Source organism: Saimiri boliviensis, chromosome 7 (genome assembly GCF_048565385.1).
Source record: "Saimiri boliviensis isolate mSaiBol1 chromosome 7, mSaiBol1.pri, whole genome shotgun sequence".
NCBI classification, from domain to species: domain Eukaryota; kingdom Metazoa; phylum Chordata; class Mammalia; order Primates; family Cebidae; genus Saimiri; species Saimiri boliviensis.
This window is the reverse complement of record NC_133455.1, coordinates 31,859,188-31,881,603: the sequence shown is the minus strand read 5'-3', so window position 1 is coordinate 31,881,603 and position 22,416 is coordinate 31,859,188. Positions and strand designations below refer to the sequence as shown.

Sequence of the window (22,416 nt, the reverse complement as noted above, 5' to 3'; positions counted from 1 at the left end):
ATATTCAGCAGAAAATGTTAAAAGTCCACAGCAAGCAGCAAGAACTGGCTTCTGTGTTAGGCAGCCGGACAGAAAGGCCACAAGAGAAATGTTCCCTGGAGAATCCCAGAAGCTGTAGTTATGACAGATCTGGAGGGTTTCCTAATTCTTCCAGACCTGATACTTATTGTAGCAGTCACTCACATTGGAGGATATGCTAAACTAAATGTGATATTCACTGAAAGCTTAGACCTAGAGTGCTAATGGCTTGTTTTTCTCTGTATGTTGAAGATTTACAGGACACCCAGGTGCCTACTTGAGGCTGATAAACAGGTGGAGACTAGAAGAGGTCTGTATTATCCCATCATTCCTTGTTTCCAACAGACTTGCATTAAACAGCCATAGGGCAACTTTGTGTAGATTAGAAACCAGACACCCTTTCTTCCTCTCCATTGATTCTGGAATTTCTGTGTTTGCTTACCTTGCAGTGCCACCCTAGTGGATGCCTTATTGATCTGTGTATGCAAATGGGTATTATAATGGTGCTAAAGCAGACCTGGAATAATTTCATGGAACTTGGCTACCCGTAAGTACCTTAGTATCAATAATTGAGAGGCAGCATGGCTGGTTATTGGCTTTTCTAGGTGTGGCAAGTAAGATAAGCAATGCAGACTCAGCGATTAAGCCAGTGTGTGCACCTGGAACTAAGTGCGCACATTTAGACATCCAAAGGCAGTGATGAAAATCATGAACATTGGCTCTTCTGGGAGATTTAGCACAGTTCCCATGAACAAAAGTGAATATTCTTTAAGGAGCCTCTGTAGGCCCTTAAATATTGAATACTTGGTTGTGAGCTGCTTTAATTGATACCTCTGACCTTTTGGGCTCCAGCATTGCAAGTCCTTAGCTATGTATGACACCTTAACTACTTCTCCACTCTCATATCCCTATGGTGAACCTAGTGATAAAATATTGATGACAATGAGCAAAAACTCGCATCAACTTCTTAAGAATAACCTTGAATTCTACTGTGTTTGCTCAGTTCTGGTCAGTTGTTTTAATAGGGACATAAATCAACAGTGCTTATATTTCTGCTTTAATTCCACACCTATTGGTTTCCATGTCAGCTCAATGTCTCTGTAGAGATATAGAAAACTCGAGGTTTCAGGGAGGACCACTTAGCCAAAACAATTAGTGGGAACTTGGTTCACTTCAGAAAGTCTTTTCTTAGCTCTCTGTCAGAACCAAAGCCAGTAATTTTCTATTCTTAGATTTATTTTTAGAAATCTTATTCCAAGTATTTAATGTTTCCCATAAAATTTTTTAAAAATAAAACATAAAACAAAAATTATCAGCCTTATATTATCCTTTAAGATTTAAATCACAATTAAAATGTCACAGACATCAAGGGAATTATATTTTATCTTCTAGTAATGTGGACATAGAGCAAAATTGTGAAGTAGGTAGTTTGTCTTTGATATTCATCCCTTTATTTGCTTCATTTCCCATGTGTTTTATTTTTTGGAACCTCTACTCCTGGATATCCTTCAACTTTTTCCTTGTCTTGCATGGAACACAAACCTGCCTCCACACTCCCATTTTTCTCAATGTTTTCTCATATTACAAACTGCACTCCTGAACACTGTGATTGGTTCACGTGCTAACCTCACCAATACCAGATGCATTTTACTAGGAGTCAGAGCCCCTGCGGAAACCTTAAGCCAAAAGCGAACAGTTCATTCATGCAGGCATCCATGTACCAAGAGAGGAAACATTTTATGGATTTGCAGATCTTTAAGCCCCTGACATCAGAGTATGCAGCTCAGCACCCATGTGGCAAGACTGCTCAAGGATCCTAAATTAAGCCACTTAAGCCGGCTATTCCTCAAGATATCTTGGCGTTGCCTTTGTATTGGGGTATCCATTTATAGATGTTCTCAGTCCTTGATTCAACCCTCATAGGCAATGCCCAACATGAGACAGTTTCATGAGTGATTAAAATAAGTTCTAGTAGTCCCCAGTGTCCGTTGTTCTCATCTTAATGTCCACATGTACCCAGTGTTTAGCTTCCACTTATAAGTAAGAATGTGCAGTATTTAGTTATATTTTTTTTGGTAAGAAATTGATCTTTTTGTCCAGGTTAATTCAGAATTGGTGGACTAGAAGAAAAGTACGACAAGAACATGGACCTGAAAGGAAAATAAGTTTCCCACAATGGGAAAAGGACTACAACCTTCAGCCGATGAATGCCTATGGACTCTTCGATGAATACTTAGAAATGAGTATGGAATATTCTACTTTATCTTATTAATTATAAATTTTAGATCTCCAGATATACTCAACTAAACACATACCCATTATCATCAAGCCCATCAGTGCATAGGGGTTCCTAAGCCAAACAGAGAGGAAGCATGTCCTGTTTAAACTATGCTATACTTACATTTAAGGAATCAAATTTCTCTAGAACCAAACCGTAGCTAGTTCTCTTAACACATATCTAAGACCATGGGCTTTGGAAATAAGTTATCTGGGTTTGAATCCCAGCCCTATCATTTATTAACTTTGAAACATTGGGCAATTACTTAATCTCTCTTTGTCTCAGTTTCCTCATCTCTAAAGTGGGAATAATAATACAAGGAAATATTTCATAGAGTCTTTGTGTGGATTAAATAAGTTAATGCATGAACATGACTTAGAGCAATGCCTGGCTCAGCATGTACTTAGTAGATGTTACTTATATCATTATTATTCTCTTATTCTTTTTGTCTTCTGGAAGGAAAGGCTTCATTATTAAATTGAAGATGTATATATTTCCTTTCATTTTAAGCTCTAACATAGGAGTGGAAATGAGGGAAGGGCTGGGCAAGATCCATTTCTTCTAAAGGACACAGTTCTTTCTGGGTATATTTGAAATTTAAAGGAGTAGTAGAATTGATGTTTAATGTTTCTTAAATTGCTTGTGTTCTAAGTATCTATTTATGTCTTTAGAGTTTCAGTTATAGAATGGCAGAATGATATAACCTGGAGAAGAAATCAATTTGGACATTAAAAATAAAAAGAATTCATTAAGAGAACTAACCACTTTGAGATCCCTTAATGGATTCTTCTCCCGTAAAGAAGACAATGAACAATAATGTTGCTATATTGAGTGCTTAAAAAGAACCTTTTATGTGGCTAGCATTTGGTAGTACTCCAAATACTGAAGTATCTTTGCAGCACAAAACAAATCTCAGAAGCATCACAAGCACACTGATGAAATCTAACTGCTCATGTCTGTTCTTTGTTTTTGCTGTTTTCTTAACGACTTCCCCACTTTGTTATATACTTTAAAATGTATGTACACTGAAGTATAGTAGTGATAAAGTATACATAAGTGTAGAGATCAATGAATTTTTGCAAATTTACACACAAATGTAACCAAATCTATGTAGATGAGAGGTTGGCAAACTATTGCCTGCAGGTCAAATTCAGTCCACTGTCTGTTTTTGTAAATAAAGTTTTTTTGTTGGAACATAGCAACTCCCATTTATTTACATATTATCTATGGCTGCTTTTGCTCTGCAGCAGTAGACTTGGTTAGTTGTGTCAGAAAGTGTCTGGTCTGCAAAGCCTGAAATATTTACTTTCTGGTTCGTTATAGGAAAATGCTGCTATCCAGTGAGGTAGATCAAGAAGCAGAATATAATCAACATCAAAGAAGGCTTCTTTGTCCCCTCTTTCATTTATAACACCCTCTCTAACCACTTTCCTGACTTCTAATACCATAGATTAACTTTACCTTTGTTATTCTCCATTTAAATGAAACTGTAGAGTACATACTCTTTTGTAGTTGACTTCTTTCGTTTGATGTCATGTTTCTAACATTCTCCCATATTGCTACAGGCAGTAGAACTCCATGTCATTGCTGTATAGCATTCCTAGAATGTAGACCAGAAGTCAAATTATGAAACAGGCGTTTGTCTTTGACACCAACCCTCATCTTTCCTTAGTCATCTGGGTTGGTTTTGTTTTTGTTGTTTTGGTTTGCATTTTCACTCCCAGATAAGCCCCAACTTTGTCCCCTGCTGCCCTGACACAACACACAGACTCTCATGCCACCATCAATCCCTTAACCCTCCACATATCATGAAATGTACTCCTGAACACTCTAAAAAATAACGTGCTGGGTAACTACATTTTAACAAAAGCAAAGCCTCTGCCAAGCTTGAGTCAGGAAAAAAAAAATGCAAATTTACTTGTAGAAGTGAAAGCATCAGTGTGCCAATAGATGAGCTATTATGTAGTTGGCAGATTTCTAGGCTTCTGAATCAGAATGTATTATTATTTATCCATCCATTCTACTGGTGACAGACACTTGTGTTGTTTCCAGATTTAGGATCTTATAAATAATACCTTTATCAATATTTTTGTACATGTGTTTTGATTAACATATGTAGATGTTTTTTATTAAGAATTTACATGGGAGTGGAGTTAGTAGGCCATAGATGTGCACTTGTTTGTCTTTAATAAACACTTGAAAACAGTCTTTAAAATGGGGCTGTGCCAGTTTACACTCTGGCTAATAATAGAACAGCTCCAGTTATTCCACATACTTACTAAAACATGTGTTTTTGTTTTAGCCATTTGGGTTGGTATGCAGCAGTATCTCATCATGATACTGAAATTTTATGATAACTAATAATGTGGAACACCTTTTCATATGCTTGTAGTCATTTGGATAAACTCTTGTAAATTTACATTCAAGCCCATGTTTTATTGGGGGTATCTGTATTTTTCTTAGTGATTTGGTATTTACATGTTCTAGATATCAGTCATTAGTCAGCTATAGATGTTGCAAATCGAATATCATTTCTCAGTTGGTGGCTTGACTTCTCATTCTCTTAATGGTTCCTTTAAATGAAAAGAAATTTCAGTTTTGTTCTTCAAAATTGTTGCCACATAAGTTTTAGAATCAGATTTCTAATTTGCATAAAAATCTTACTGACATATTAGAGGGGATTAAATTGAACTCCTACATCAGTTTGAACATACATATTTTCCCAATCCATGAAAATGGTATATCTTTACATTTGTTTATGTCTTTTACATTTTTCTCTGCAATACTTTTTGTAGGTTTTAGTATATAGGTTTTGTAAAACTTAGGGTTATTTCTAGGCATCTTAGGAATCTTTGTGCAACTGCAAATGATGTTTTTATTGTTATATTTTCTGTTTTGTTGCTAATATTAATATATGGAAATATTATTGTTTTGTGTATTTGCTTATCATGCAAACTTGCTAGCATCTAGTATCAATTATAGTTGCTTATATATTTCTTGAGATTTTCTACCTGTATATAAATAATTGTATCATTCACATATAATGATAACTTGACATTTTCCTTTCTAGTCATTATATATATTTTTGTTGTTCTTGCCTAAATGCATTAAGACCTTTTATATAATGCCAGATACAATTGGTGATATTGGACATCATTGTTTCTGACCTGAGGGCAAAAGTGTTCACTATGTGACCATTAAGTGTGGTGCTACCTATATTGTTTTGTACATACTTTTTATTGTTTCCTTAAATAAGTGTTTCCATATCCCTAGGTTGCTGAGAGTTATTATCATGACTGGCTATTACATTATATCATGCCATTTTTCTGAACCTCTTGAAAGATTATGCATTTTTTTAAATTTTACTGATGTGGTGGATTTCACTGATTATTTTTTGTTGTTAAAGCTGTTAAACTAACCTAGAAAACTTGGAAAAAATGCATACTTGGGTCATAATGCATTTTTTTAAATTACCAAATTCAATTTGCTAATATTTTGTTTATTATATTTATATATAAATTCATGGAAGATATTATAGTGTAGTTTTTCTTTCTTGTAATGTTTCATTCACTTTTTGGTATCATTTTTATGATGGCTCTTTAAAATAATTGAGTAATGTTTTTTCTTTTTCTCTTAAGCAGTTTGCATAAGATTACTATTATTTATTACTTAGAATCTTGGAAGAATTTACAGTGAAGCAACAAGACCTGAATTTTTTTTATTGGAAGAACTTTAATTATAAATTTATTTTACTTAATAGACATAGGACTATTTCAGTTTTTTATTTCTCCTAACATCTATTTTCATAAGCTGTTTTTTAGTTGTGTATTTTTTCAAGAGACTTGTTCACTTCATCTAAGTTTTCAAACTTAGTAGCATGAAGTTGTTTTTATATCTCCTTAACTTTTTATGTATCTAGGGTGTATAGTGATGCCCTTTTTTTCACTTATAATTTCATAGTTTGTGATTTTATCCCTTTTTAAAACAGCTTGCCTTAAAGGTTTATTAACTTTTCAAAAGAAAAACTAACTTTGGGCTTTGTCGATTTTTCTCCACCATATATTTACCTTCTAGCTCATTCATTTCTGCTCTTATCTTTATTTCCTTCCTTTACTTCCTTTGGGCCTAATTTTACTTTTTTCTCAACATCTCAAGATGATGATTTTCAGCTTTTCTTTTTTCTAATATAGGCATTCGGAGCTATAATGTTTTCTATGAATACTGCTTTAGCTGTGTCCCACAAGTTTTCATATGTTGTATTTCATTAGCAAGACGTTTCCATTTCCCTTGTAATTTATTTTTGACTATGCATTTTGAAGGAATTTATTAGTATCAAAACATCTAAAGATTTTCTATATATTGCTCTGTCATTGATTCTAATTTAATTACACTGTTATCAGAGGATATTCTCTGTGTTATTTTAACTTTTGATAATATATATATATAAAGGTTTACCTTATGCTCCTTTATACCATCTGTGTTGATAAATGTTTCAAATATGTTCTGCAATTAGTTGTTTGGTATAATGCTCTACATTTTTATGTCAATTAGGCAAGATTAGTTAATTGTGTTTTTCAAATATTCTAGGTCCTTATTAAATGTTGTGCATCTTATCTACTAGTTACTAAAAAAGAAGTGTTGAAATCCCCAAGTATGATTGTGGATTTATCTTATTCTACTTTTAGTTCTGTTAACTTTTGCTTTATGTATTTTGAAACTGGGTTATTATGTACATACAAGTTAAGATTAGTCTGACTTGCCATTGAATTGACCTTTTTATCATTATGTAAAGTAATTAATAATGCAACACTTTGAAGATGTGATGGGCAAGAGGCTGAAGAACTAACCTTAAAACCTTTCGAAGGGCAGAACTGAGCCTCTTACTGCCTTTCAGTGCTAAGGAGATAGGGACTCACCAGGTTCTCAATCACAGCAAAGGAACAAGAACAAATCAAAGGTGGAATAAGCTTTACAAAAACTCTATGTCAGCTCTAGCCCAGCTCAATCTGTGACCAGCTTTAAGTGATCTGTCTTATCTGCCTTAACATCACCAGGATGAATTATTTGTGGTAGAAAAGAACATCACTGAGAGCAGAGTATTACAAATTTGTTCCTAAAGACCTAGATAGTAAATAATTTTGGCTTTTTGAGCCAATAGCAAAATCAAGGCAATTATGTAGACATTTTTACAGCCATTTAAAATGTAAAACTATTCTTAGCTCACAGGTGGTTAAAAAACAAAATCAGATGGTCGGCCTAATTTGGCCACAGACCATAGTTAGTTGACCCTCAGTCTAGAGCCTCTACATGTCTGGTATACAATAAAAAGATTACTAGGTATGCAAAAAGGCAAGAAAATGTGACTAATAGTTAGGAGGAAAAAGGAGACCCAGAGATGATTCAGAAATAGGGTTTAGCACACAGACTTTCAAATAACTATGATTTATATATAAAAATAGAAGAAAGTATTCACAAAAATGATTTTAAAATGGAGACTTTTAAAAGAGAATTAAAATCTATAAAAAAATAATTCTAGAATTACAAAATATAAATCTAGAATTAATAATTTATTTGATATGTTTAATAGCAGATTGAGGCCAGGCATGGTGGCCTATGTCTGTAATCCCAGCACTTTGGGAGGCCAAGGCTGGTGGATCACCTGAGGTCAGGAGTTCAAGACCAGACTGACCAACATGGCAAAATGCTGTCTCTACTAAAAATACAAAAATTAGCTGGGCATGGTGGTATGTGCCTGTAATCCCAGCTACTAGGAGGCTGAGGCAGGAGAATCACTTGAACCCAGAAGGCAGAGTGAGCCAAGATCTCTCCGTTGCACTCCAGGCTGGGTGACAAGAGCAAAACTCTGTCTCAAAAAAAAAAAAAAAAATTAGCAGATTGACTCAGCATAAGACAGTGAATTAGAGAACTTGAAGACAAGTCAATAAAAAGAAGATCCAAACAGAAGCACAGAGAAAATAATAGAAAAACAGAGAAGAAAACATAAGAAACATACAAAACAGCCATAAAGGCTGAAATATTTGTAATAGAAGTCTCAGAAGGGAATAAAGAACAAGGAAAAGTTATATTGAAGAGGTAATGTCTGAGAAGAAGTAAATTAAAAGAAGGTATGCTTACATATTAGAATATAAAACAGTTGATATAAATAGCTGAACTACATCTATATAGATCAAGATAATATCTCAAAAATATCATGTACTATGAACAGGGCAAAAAATTTGTAAATAATGATACCATTATGTAAAGTTTAGGCACAAAATACTGTTTACATTACATAGGCACCATGAATAATTTATTGATATATGGATGTGTGTGTGTGTGTGTGTGTGTATATATATATATATATATATATATATATATATATATATATAAATGAACTGAAAGGATGCATGCAAAACTCATGTCAGAAATTATTTCTGTGAAGGGAGAGAAGACCACTCAATAGCAAAAATAGAGGAAACTTCAGTTTTATCGATATAGTATTTATTTTATTTGTAAAAAGATATGAAGCAGGTATGACAAAATGTTGCAAAGAGTTAATTCTACCTCTTCCATGGGTATTTGGAAGTTTGTTATATCATTCTTTGTACATTCCAATATTTAAAAGTTTTTTCCCAAAGAATTTTTAAAAATCTGTCTCTATGCTACAAGTATCTTCCCTTGGGAAGGAAAAAATGTAGTAATTAATGGGCATCATAGTTAACCACTTCAAGACCAGTATCATGTGCTATGTAAAAATGATTGGCAAGTTTGGCTTTGGGCCATAATATTTAACTAGATAATGAAACTCATTAGGTGTCAGACAAACAAAAACTACCAATGATCTGAACACATTTTGCTTTTAAACTTGAAGTTATTTCCATTATAAATACAGCCTTAAAAAACTAATCTTTAGTTGCATTTTTCTGTTCATAACATCTAGTACTGTTAGTGATTGTTAAGAATCATCTCTGTCAGTTTTATTTCTACCTGATAGTTTTTCTTTGTATTCTGGCCTTTCTTCATTGTAATTATGTTAGTCATTGAACTAGCATTATTTGGTACGTGACAAGTCCTTCCCATACACAAAAACCCCCTTTAGTGAGTATGTAGGAAATAGAAACATAAAGAAGCTGCTATTCCTACTTTCATTAAGTTCACTGCAAAAGGGGAAAAAGGCAAAACACCATAAAATCAAGACAAAGTAAATTTTATGGTGGTGAGCAGAGTTTTGCAGCAGTTAATCACAATTATGGAAGACTCATTTGTATGTACTCTTGAAGGAAGAATAGAATTTCATCAAAGTAGTCATAGAAACACTAAGTGCATATATACTGTGTCCCCATAAAATCAGAAGACTAGTGTGGCCAGAGTAGAGGATTGTTTAGGAAAACAGTCTTCTGTGTGGGGTCTATTTGAACAGGAGGCTTGGAAGTTTGCTTGGAGTCAATTTATTGAGATTCTTGAAAGTTATGGTGAAAAGTTTGGGATTTATTCTGCAGACAGTGAGAATCTACTGAAACATTTTGTGTAGGGACATGAGTTATGGACTTTGAACCAACATTTTAGGCAGCATAATAGGGAAGGGACCTGAAAGTTTGGAGGCAAAAAAAACCAGTTAGAAAATCACAGTCTGAACTCAAACAGAGAAGTGGAGAGGAGGGAGAAATGAGAAATATTTCTGAAGAGTAATTGTTGGGACTAAAAGGCTAATGGTTCTCAAAACTAAGCTAGCTGAGACCTGGTTTTTATGCAAGTTGATTCTGAAGGAAGGGAAGAAGGAGGAACATAAAAGGACAAATAGGTTCAAGAATGAGATTCAGAGACTGGTTTGGGGAGTGCTGTTTCTGTTGCATAGCAGACAACTGGAAATTCCCTGAAAAGAGTCAGGGTTAGAGATAGAGAATTGAGAACCCTTATCAGAGAGAGAATAGTGGTCATGGGAGTAGATGGACTTACGCAAGGAAAGAGAGAAGCCAGGAGAAAAATAAATCCACAGTTGAAACAGAGGGGAATGCCCACATTTATTGGTGGGTAAAGAGCCACCTAGCACAAGCACTGAGTGTGAATGTGACCAAAGAGAGGGGACACCTGGAGGTGGCAGTGTCACCTAGATAAGGTAGGTGGAATATGCAGAACTCTGGAGCTACACCACTGGGGTTAGAGTCCCTTCTGTAACCTCCACCTCCTGTTTTCAAGTGATTCTCCTGCCTCAGCCTCCCAAATAGCTGGGACTATAGGTGCCTGCGACCACGCCTGGCTAACTTTTGTTTTTTTGGTAGAGATGGGATTTCACCATGTTGGCCAGAATAATCTTGATCTCTTGACCTCGTGATCCACCTGCCTCAGCCTCCCAAAGTGCTGGGATTACAGGTGTGAACCACTGCACCCAGCCAGAGTCCCTTCTTAGTTACTTATTTTGGGCAAGTTACCTGACCTCTTTGTGCCTCAGTTTCTGTACCTGTAAAATGAGGATAATAGTAGTACCTACCACATAAGGTTGTCATGAAAAGTAAATGAGTTGATTTATATGAAGTAATTAGAACAATGCCTGTTCTTACATAGAAAATGCTATATATGTGTAGTCATTGTTTGTTCTTGTTACTTTCTAAAATAAAGTTTGTAAATACATTTTTTACTATTTTTACAGTCATATATGTATACATATATAGTCATTCAAACAGTCAAATACTTTTTGTCCATGATGCCCAGTAAACCTTATTTTTTTATTTTCTATTATGCTGACTGGCTATTTTGCATCAGAAACCACCTCCTTTTAAAAAAAATTTTATTTTGCAAAGTTGCAAAAACACTAGTTTCTATACCTTACTTTTGCTATTGTTAACATCTTACATATTTATTAAAACCAGAAGTTTTTAATGTAATACTATTGTCTAATCTACAGACTTTATTTGAATTTTGCGTTTTCCCAGTAATAACTTTCTTCTTGTTCACAATACTTCCAAGATGCAACATTCACTTAGATGTATTGTCTCATTAGTTTCTTTTAATCTATAACAATTCCTCAGTCTGTCTTTGCTTTTTATGATCTTGACACATTTGCAGAGTACCTGTCAGTAGTTTTGTAGAAGCTCCTTCAATTCAGGTTTGTCTCATGTGTTTGCATGATTGGGTTGGGGTAATTCGTTTTTGGCAAGAAAACCACAAAAATGGTGTTATACCCTCCTCAGTGCATCATATCAGGGATGTGTGACATCATTATGTCTTACTACTGGCGATATTAACTTTGATCACTTGGTTAAAATGATGTTTTCAGCTGGGTGTGGTGGCTCATGCTTGTAATCCCAGCACTTTGGGAGGCCAAGGTGGGTCAATCACGAGGTCAGGAGTCTGAGACCAACCTCGCTAATACAATGAAACTCTGTCTCTACTAAAAATATAAAAACTAGCTGGGCATGGTGGCGGGTGCCTGTAATCCCAGATACTCAAGAGGCTGAGGCAGGAGAATCGCTTGAACCAGGGAGGCAGAAGTTGCAGTGAGCCAAGATTGCACCACTGCACTCCAGCCTGGGTGACAGAGTGAGATTCCATCTCAAAAACAAAAAAACAAAAGAGGTTTTTGAGGCTTCTCTGCTAAAAAGTTACTGTTTTTCCATTTGTAATTTGTAAAAATTATGTAAGGAGATACCTTAAGAATCCATAAATACCCTAGTTTCTTCAATATACTTCCTCCTACTAATTATAGCATTCTTTGCTATTTCTTGCCTATACAAATTATTACCGTGATGTTTGATTAATGGTGATTTTTAAATTTTCATAATTTCTCCTATGTTGATTAATTAGAATTCTACTATAAGGAAGAGCCATCCCTTATCTACATTATTTGATCAATTATTTATTTATGTAGGTATATACTTACGTCAGTCTGGACTTAGATACTTAGTCTTTGGGTCATAATCCCCTGCTTTCATTATTAATTTTGTTTTGTACAAATTGTTCCAGATTTGGCCATTAGGTGTGCCTTCAGTTTGTTTTGTGTTCTATTGGCATGTCCCCATCATTTTTTGAGCGTTCCTTTCTGGCACCACAAGATGTTCCAGGCTTCTTTTGTATTGTCCCTACCATAGCTCTGGAATCAAACCTTCCTCCAAAGAACACTGATTCCTTTTGCTAGAGAATGATATTTAGGAAACAAGATCTGGATCCTAAGTGTGCTCATTGCTCCTAGAATTGCATTGCTTCCAGGGCCAGGAAGTACCTATTTCCCAGTTTCCTGGCCATCTTTCTGAAAGAGATGTCCCCTGTGTTTCTGTATTGGGAAAAATGGGACTTAAGACAATCACATATTCAGATTATGAGCCCTGTGAAATAGTAATGGAAAACCAATATTCTCTGTTCTTTTTCCTTTTTTCTTTCCTAGTTCTTCAATTTGGATTCACAACTATTTTTGTGGCAGCTTTTCCCCTAGCACCACTTCTGGCCTTACTAAATAACATAATTGAAATTCGACTTGATGCTTACAAATTTGTCACACAGTGGAGGAGACCTTTAGCTTCAAGGGCCAAAGACATAGGTAAGTTGGATTTGAGTATGTTTTTAAAATAAATATTAACCATCTGGTGAATAAAATTTTAAAACCCACAAACTTTGCATTTTTATTTATGGTCTCCATTTAACATAATTCACCTAATTTTTGCAATGAATAATTATATTAGTTTTAAATGATATTAGTCAAGAAGTAAAGTTGCCTATTTGGAATTTTATAGTTTCCAGTGCTAGAGGATTTGTGCTTAAATAGATTCTCAATTTGATTGTTTCTATCTTAAGATTATAGAATCTAAAATTTAGATTTATTAACACTGACATCCTTTTTAAAATGGATCTTCCATTTGTTAGCCTTAATTTGTTATTTCCTCAATGTTTGCCCAATTTACATGAAGTATAATCCAGTTTTTCTAAGGGCAGAGATGAACTTTGGTCTTTGACTAGAGGTGCTGAATTGAATCAGATGCAGTCCTCATGAGACCTGCCTGAGATCAAAGACTGTCTTTTTTCTATTCATTTCTGCATCCAGTGGTTAGCAGAGAGCAGGCAATCACCCAGCCAATATGTGTGGAAGAGAACTGCATGTGGATGTTCTTGCTAATGAAGTCTTTTAACCTCCATATGAAACAAACACACATTCAGTGAGCACCTACCCTGGGTCAGTGTGTCATGGGCAGCACCCACAAAGATGAACAGAAGGGACCCTATCCATGCCCTTAAGGAGCTACCAGTCTGGTGGGGCTTGACATTATTTGTGCTGATCCTAATCAGATGGTATTTTGGAGCTTTATCATTGACCACAATTCTCTGCTTCATGTCTGATCCTGACTATTAAATCACAAATATGTAGACACTTCCATAGAAACTCCCTTAGTGCCAGGTTATTTGGACAAATCCTTCCTCCTGGTTGCAACAGTATTTGGAAAGATGAAGAAAGGACCCATGAAAAGGAATTTTAAAAATGAATTCCTTCATTTTTTCATAATTATTACTTCTGCTTTGTGTATGGAACTAATACAACACTTCTATTTGAATAGGAATTTGGTATGGAATTCTTGAAGGCATTGGAATTCTCTCTGTTATTACAAATGCATTTGTCATAGCAATAACATCTGACTTTATCCCTCGCTTGGTGTATGCTTATAAGTATGGACCTTGTGCAGGCCAAGGAGAAGCTGGGCAAAAGTAAGTTTGCTATAAAACCATTATGCAATTTCTATTTCTAGCCATTTTTTGAAGTTGGACACTCAGAAAGAAGACTTTGCACTGGAGAATATGGGATACATACCCAGAAGGAGAGGCCTGTGATAGGGGAGGTAGAATTATGATTTATTATAAATAATAACACTCTCAGCCAAAGAAAACAAATCCTCATCTACTGAAGAGTTGGAGGACACACAACTCAAACAGGTTTTAGATAGAATCCAATGTAAGAGTAGCAATTAATCATTTTCCCCATCCCCGAACCTCTGCCCACTATGAATTTAGAATATGTGATATGCTAATGTATAGCAAAAAGGTAGTGTATGATATATATATAATTATGTCACTTTATGAGTTTTCGAAAGGACAGTTACAATCTGATTTACATTGTGTCATTATGTGTAGATTCTGCAGATCTTACATAGGAAATACAGAACTGTGTACTGAGTACCCAGTAGGTCCCCAGTAAGTATTTGTGGAATACATAAGTGAATTATTTTTTCCTGGGTATTGACCTGACCAATGCCTATATTACCCGAAGCAAGTTGGGTGGACTAAATTCCCTGGGTGCGAGCAATTCTATGGCATTGCCTTAGTGGTTTGCAAAGCCAGGGCACTCTATATATGGTCAGATAAAGCCTAGTCAAACTTATAACATATTACCTAGCTTTTATTCCTGTACCTTGGAAAAAGTGTAAGAAGTCTTAACATACTTCAAAAATCCCTGTTTGGCTAAAGCCAAAATAATTAAATTCTTATTTTAGGACTTTGGTGTCTATACGTCAGAGTAAGGTGTGTTTGGGGATCACAGGGTCTTCTAAATAACCCAGAAATCACCCTACATGGGCTGCTGTATACTTACACAAGCAGCCCTGGTTTACTAGCCTGGGCCAGATAATTTGTCCTCTACAGCCACTGTAATTGATCAACTCCAAGGAGTTAAGTGCCACCAAATCAAATCAACTGAACTCATGCAAACCTGGGCTGGGTTCAACTTTATTATGAATCCTGTGTAAATGGACTAAGGCATGGATGATTGAGTAATTTCATAAAGCTCACAATCCAGTTATTTGAAAAGGCTTCTATAAAATTGTTGACTAATATAAGCATGTGACCATGACACACTAATTAGCTAGCAACTTTCAGTGAGCATATCAATCCATTTTAAGAGAAATTTAAAGACACATTATCTTGCCCAGGCATTTCTTTTTTTTTATTTTGGCAGCAATTTATAGATTTTATTTTATTTTTTTATATACATTTTATTGCGTTTTAGGTTTGGGGGTACATGCAAAGAACACAGGATTGTTGCATAGGTACATATATGGCAATGTGGTTTGCTGCCTTCCTCCCTATCACCTATATTTGGCATTTCTCCCCATGTTATCCCTCCCCAACTCCCCACCCACTGCTGTCCCTCCACTAGATTCCCCACACAGTGTGTGATGCTTCCCTCCCTGTGTACATGTGTTCTCATTGTTCAGCACTCACCTATGAGTGAGAACATGCAGTGTTTGATTTTCTGTTCTAGTGTCAGTTTGCTGAGAATGATGGTTTCCAGGTTCATTCATGTCGCTACAAAGGACATGAACTCATCATTTTTTATGGCTGCATAGTATCCCACGGTGTATATGTGCCACATTTTCCCTGCATTTCTTTCTAATTGCAATTATCATTGACAGTCTCTGCTTGGCTTAGCCTAAAACAGCATACCTTCACTCAAACCACTTTCACATGTGTTTTACATTTGATTCTCAAAACAGCCCCAGGAGTGGGATGTGCATTATAATCTTCACTTTGAGGAGCAGGAAAAGATTAAAAGAGGTTAAGTCCAGAATCACAAGGCTGGGAGCCCTACATGAAGATAGAGCAACTCATTCTCCATCCTGCACCTCACAGCCCTAGGGGCTGTCCCTTCACTGTAAACTCCCTGGAGTTTCCATCCCAATGGTTTTTTGTTCTTTCCCAAATTCAAATATGGTAAAATCTACCTTGTTTTAGGGGGAACCAAAAAATAAAATGGAAAGCTTTATGCACAATTGATAGAGAATCAAAGCTTTAAAATTTTAACAACCTATTAGATTTAAAACAATATCCATGGTGACTAAAACATATTTAAGAGTGTCCTTAAATCAATTTTACTGGGCTCTTCAGAGCTTTTCATTTCACTTCTTTTTTAACTTTTCTCTTTGACTTAAAAGCCTTCTGCCACTTTCAATTTATAGGTCTTTTATCTTCTAATCCACTGGTCATTTTTCATGTATTCAAATAGTTAAATTTATGTATGTTTCTTCATGAATCTTACTTTCTGCCCCATTGGCCACTCTATTACTTTTCAGATTTTTTTCTTTTTCCAATTTAGAAATGCTTTAGAAATTATTGAAGTCATAGAGTAGCAGAATTGTCAAGGTGTAGAAAGTCATCGGCCTTTGGAATAGTACAGTGATTGCTGGCTCATCCCTTTCTTATGTACTAAAGGATTGAAAACAACAAGTGGTGAATGGTTTTTATGGCAGAATTCTCACCTGTAAATGAATGTGTGGTCTTCTCTGAAGTTACATGGGAGAGATATGCATCTTCATCCAAACAGCACTACTCTATGTAAGACATTTTCTAGATCTTTCTTGGAAGTGCCTACAGAGGCCATCTACCAGTTCTTTAAGACAACTGACTTTATATTCACAGGAAATTCTACCTTTATCTGATACCTTTTTCTTGGTACGTCTCAATTCTCCCTGATCATCATTGTAGCCTCATCTCCTCTGTCTCACTGGGAGCTGGTGGTGGGTCACAGTGAGGGTATGTAGCATTCCTGCTGGTAAACCCAGCAATAGACATGATCTGTCTACTACCTGTGACCTTCCTGCTATAACAGTGGGTCAATGAGTTGATATTTGCATGCCACTAGTTGAACTTTATATAGAAAAGTATGAGAAATCTCACTTGCCTGAATTGATGATGGCCTTAACTATTTGATGTTGGCAATAGCTTAACAGTCTACAAAAGGTGAAAGGAATTAGTGAAATACCTAGCCATACATTTTTTTTTTCCCAATTATGGAAATGAAACAAAAGGAAGACATACATGGCTGATAACTGTGTATTCATATACTAGTTCCACATTTCATGCTTTGCACTCAGGAGAAACCACCCATTAGAGCCACATTTTCAACTTGGATTTATGACTGTCGTTACATGCATAGGCCCATGAGACAGTTGTTTTGTTTAAATTTAAATTTTCTTAATGTAGTTTTTGAGCAGAACAACCAATGGACAGCAGCATTAGTCTTGATAAAGCCTTAGGGCTACTCTGTGAGATACGAGTGCAGCAGGGGTCATGAATATTCTGTTTCAGTGCTGGGCCTGTTTTTTTCACCAGTTCCCAGAACACCTTTCCCTTCCCACAGCTCAGATCTTGAGAAAGACTCTGCTAAAATTTACTCCCTCTCTGTGACAGGTAGTCATCATCAATGCACTAATTTATTTTCATGTCTAATTCTAGACAGTTCTTAGGTAAGGGAGACATCATTCTGAATTACCCTTTCAGAGAGTAAGTAGTAGGGGAGGTCTGCTAGCAGTTGGATTAAGGCATGTTACGCACCCACTGACCATTTCTTTTTACCCATGAGTGACTTGACAAATGGGCCTTCAGATTGGTTCACTTCTTTTAAGGCCATGATAAAGCCAGTGATTTGTCTTGAGCAAGATAATGCACAGAACCCATGTGTTCTCAGAACTGTGTTCATGTGATCATTTTGGTTTAGTGTTCAGCAGCTTGGAATAATCATGTCAGACATGTTAATGAAGAGAATTTGAAGATCCTCATTTACTCATTTAATCAGTAATTATTTATGGACCTGCTGCTAGATACAAGAAAAAATGAATAATCATTACCCACATTTATTTTACTTACAGGCTAAGATCTATATCACATGTCATACATTCATAATTTAATTTGATCCCCTCAATGATTCTATGAGGTGGAAACTTCTGTCACTTTAAGAAGTTACATAAATTGGGTGTAGTGGCACATGCCTGTAGTCCCAGCTGTTCAAGAGTCTGAGGCGGGAGGATCATTTGAGCCTGGGAGGTCAAAGCTGCAGTGAGCCATGATTGCACCACTGCACTCCAGCCTGGGCAACAAAGCAAGGTCCAAGCTCATTAAAAAAAAAAAAAGAAGAAGAAGAAGAAAAGAAAGAAAGGAAAAGAAGTTATATAACTTGCCTATATTACATGGCTAGAAAGCAGCAGAGCTAAGATTTGACCCCCAAACCCAAGCTTTTGTATGTAAAACACTGTTTAAAGAAAAATTTATACAGGATGTATCTAAGAGTGCTAATTTCACACAAAGTTTCAAACATTGTTATTTCAATAAGTTCATGTGTCACAATGTTCAATATGTAAAACTGTTTAAAGACACTTGTAGAAAAGATGTTTCTAAGAGTACTACTTTTAAAATGTGCTTATCATATTTTTAAAATGTGCTTTTTCTTGAATGGAATTATTGACAGAATGATTGAATCCTTGATTTTATCTACCTATTCAATCTACAATGATTGATAGAATCTCGTACTTTAGTTTCCTGAAATCAAATCGATTCAATATTTATGGTATTCCTACACTGCACAAGACTGTCCCATGTCATGGGATATGTAAATACCTAAGATACCTGCTCTGCTCCCAAAAAACCACAGTCCAAAGAAGAGGGCATACATGTATGCTGCCAACTCTAGTACAAGCGATATGGTAATGGTGAGCTAAGTATAGTGGCACTACAGAGAGAAGGAAAGTAGTGAGTTATTGTGCCTGGACAGATTAGGTTGTCTTCCCAGAAGGAGTTGTGTTTCAGTTGGCTACTGAGGGTAAATACAATTTCCACTTTTAAAGAGGTAGATAATTCGAACAGAAAAGATAACTTGAGCAGAGGTGTGAAAACAGCAGATGCTTTCAGGGAATATAGTCTAGCATAAATGTAGCATGGGATATGAGTTGGGTAGGGGGACTCATATGCACACCATTCATATTTGGAACATTTTGAGAATATCTACAAATATATAGAAAACCATTAATGAGGAACTGTTTATGTGTATCATCAATGAAAGAAGCTGTGACTTACATATAATTTATGACCATAATGTAATGCTTCTTTTTACCTATTTCACCAAAGCATTGATTGGGGTAGAGATGTTCGATATGGCAATTCTGCATAAAAAAGACAAGAACCAAGACAAGCAACTTGTTCCTGATTCAACATGCTCAGGGCTTTTCAGCATATGCCAACTCAAGTACTGCTGACAAGGCAGGGCCAGTTAAAGGCATTTACAATTGCAGGGATGTCTGGGAAGCAGGGTCTTCAGGGAACCGGATAGAGAAGGTGATCAGTGTTCTAATAGTAGAATTGCTTCCTCTTATAGGTGCATGGTTGGCTATGTGAATGCCAGTTTGTCTGTATTTCGAATTTCTGACTTTGAGAACCGATCTGAGCCTGAGTCTGATGGCAGTGAGTTCTCGGGGACTCCTCTCAAGTACTGCAGGTGAGTGTGGCACCCAGCGTGGCTCCACCTGAGCTGGGCTGGCTCCACCGTGGGGAGGTTTTACGCAGAAGGCCCCTTCTGGCTGAGTGTGTTTAAAGCAGTGGTTGTCAATCTCAACAATGCATAAAAAGCACATGGGGAAACACATTTTCAAGCCTTCTCTTGCCCGGGATGCAGCCCAAACCAATTAAAACAGAATGTTAGGGGGTGGAACTCAGAAACCAGGTGCAGTCAGAATTGAGAACTGCTGGCTTAAAAGGAAAAACTAAAAATAGAGTAGTGGAGGTTATACCCCTGCTCCAGGGACTCAGGGACAGACATTCCCCAGGGGGTTTGAGTGACAGCTGTTGAGGGCACTTGTCTTTGTTCAGTTTCTCTCTCTTGCCCAGAGTGTATCACACCACATTTCTAAATGTTGAACAACTCCAATGCATGTGGAAAGAGGCCCAGTTCATTTCAGGTTCCACCATAGTAGCCTCCGCAATATGTATTCATTCTCTCTTTCTCTCCTCTAAGGGGAAATTAATTAAACTGTGCCTCTTGATGTGTATCTATAGAAATATACATAGAGGATAATTTGTCGAGCACCTACTCTGTGCCAGAAACTGTTACTTCATTTAATAGTCAAATTAGCCTTCTAAGCTAGGCAATATTATCTCATCTGATGGATGATAAAACCATTCACCAAAAGGTCAGTGAGATTACTTGTGCACAGCTCTTGAAGAGTCCAGATGGCACCTTTTTCTCCTAATACTTGGACGTTATAAGAATTTTTGGGGCTCAAGCCTGTAATCCCAGCACTTGGGAAGGCCAAGGTGAGAGGATCACTTAAGTCCAGGCAGTCAAGGCTGCAGTGACCTATGGTAGCACCACTGCATCCCAGTTTGGGCAATGGAGCAAGACCTTATCTCAAAAACAAAACAAAGAATTTTGGGGATTTCCCATTATGACATTCTACATTCTCCCTGTAATCAAAGCCACAAGGGAAAACGCCACAGAGTCCTAGATGATTTGACATAGGGACTTGGTAATGATCCACTTCAATCCCTCATCTTACAGAAGGTGAGGCTGAGGACCAGAGGTAGTCATTGATTTTTCTGAAGAGATACAACAAAGCTAGAGTAGAATTCAAGGCTCCCAGCTTTTATCACAGTTCTTTCAGGTGGCTTCATTAGTGGGTGTGCCACATGATGTGGATATAACTCTCTCCCACCTGCCACACAGCCTGGAAAGGACTCTGGACAGAGTCATCGTAGTGAGGCTCCAAAATTGCTCTTTCTGGCGTTAATAAATAATGCTTATGGATGCGAATTTTCAGTTTTCTGTGAACCAAAACCAGATGATTCTTCTTTTGTAAATTAACCTTGTAACCACTTGTTATAAAATAATGTATCTTCTTTGTCCCTTCTCTTTCCTTTACATATAATTATTTTTTTTTTCAGAGAAATGACACAGGTACAGAAACTGATGTTGAGACCTGTAGCAGCCTACATTTACCCACTTAGTCCCAGTCTAAGAAACTAGACTCTAGAGAGCAAAAATTGGGTTGGGCTGCTAGAACAAGTGACATTCTGCTTGCCATGTGGAGAAGAGAGACATGAACCACCCCGTGAGCCTGGGCAGGGGCAGTTCAAGAGGACAAGAGAGGGTGAGAGAAGCCAAGGGCTCCCCACTTCTGTGCAGTGACAGCATACCCTCTACCCCTTTAAACACTCATGACAGCTTCCCAGGTTTCATTGGCTGTCACATCTCATCAGATAGCTTATTTCCTTTCCCACATGGAGTAACAAGTAAGATGGGAAAAAAGACTGGATGGAACATAATCTAATGCCTTTTGGGGTCTGGTGGAGAAGCAAACAGTTAAGCAACAATTGACACTTTCTTCAGTAGATTTTCCACTTGCTTATACAGACCATTTCATACATGAAATTATTTAGTAAGCATTGTTAGAGGCATACAGGACCCCAGGTACAAACTACTTCAAAATAAAATGCCAACTATTATTTGGAGTTAAAAATTTTGTAATCATTTGAAAATAAGATAAAAATACAGTCTTTCTCCTGTTCTGTTTCTGGCTCATAATTCTTCCTTCCTGTCCCGCTAAGTAGCATAAAAATCTATTCCACAAATTATTAATGTGAATGGAGTTGTTGAAGCTGGCACCATTAAGTTAAATTACGATTGTTTTGTTTAGCATTTTTCTGAAAAGTCCCCTAAAGAAAACACTTTTAAATTTCTAATTAAAATCACTTAAGATAATATTTTCAGGTTTGTTTTTCAGTCATATAGCAAGTGAGGCACCTGGATCAGCTCTCAGGCTGAAAACATCTAAACATGTAGATAAAATTTTTAAAACACCTTTTCAAATGCATTGATGACCTGGGAAGAATATTTGGTATCCTAAGGCAGAAAGGAGTGGTACACAGAGCATTGCAGCCAACTTTCACTCAAAGGGAATTTGCTGAAATGAATGGACTTGAGCTTTCTTTTTCAAAGCTTCCCATGGTTAGGGGTAGTGAAAGAAAATATAGAGGCCAGGTACAGTGGCTCATGCCTGTAATCCCAGCACATTGGGAGGCCAAGGTAAGTAGATGGCTTAAGGTCAGGAGTTCAAGACCAGCCTGGGCAACATGGTAAAACCCTATCTCTACCAAAAATACAAAAAAAATTAGCCGGGCATGGTTGTGTGCACTTGTAGTCCCAGCTACTTACTTGGGAGGTGGGAAGATCACTTGAGCCTGGGAGACAGAGATTTCAGTGAGCCAAGACTGCACCACTGTACTCCAACCTGGGCAACAGACTGAGACTCTTGTCTCAAAAAAACAAAAACAATAAAATAAAATATGGAAATGACCAGCCTAAAAGTATATACTTATACACT

At 36.6% G+C, this 22,416-nt stretch overlaps 1 protein-coding gene across 7 annotated transcripts in view; it reads left to right on the top strand.

Moving 5' to 3' along the window:
• The window catches only part of ANO4 (anoctamin 4), a 390,977-nt gene that overhangs the window by 359,397 nt on the left and 9,164 nt on the right, over nt 1–22,416 (top strand). For all 7 annotated transcript variants that reach the window (XM_074402350.1, XM_010340214.3, XM_074402349.1 and 4 more), the window contains 6 exons: nt 271–328; nt 468–565; nt 2,119–2,261; nt 12,675–12,827; nt 13,837–13,984; nt 19,416–19,535. In XM_074402350.1, coding sequence (XP_074258451.1) covers nt 271–328; nt 468–565; nt 2,119–2,261; nt 12,675–12,827; nt 13,837–13,984; nt 19,416–19,535 — 720 coding nt within the window. The remainder of the gene's footprint in view (nt 1–270; nt 329–467; nt 566–2,118; nt 2,262–12,674; nt 12,828–13,836; nt 13,985–19,415; nt 19,536–22,416) is intronic.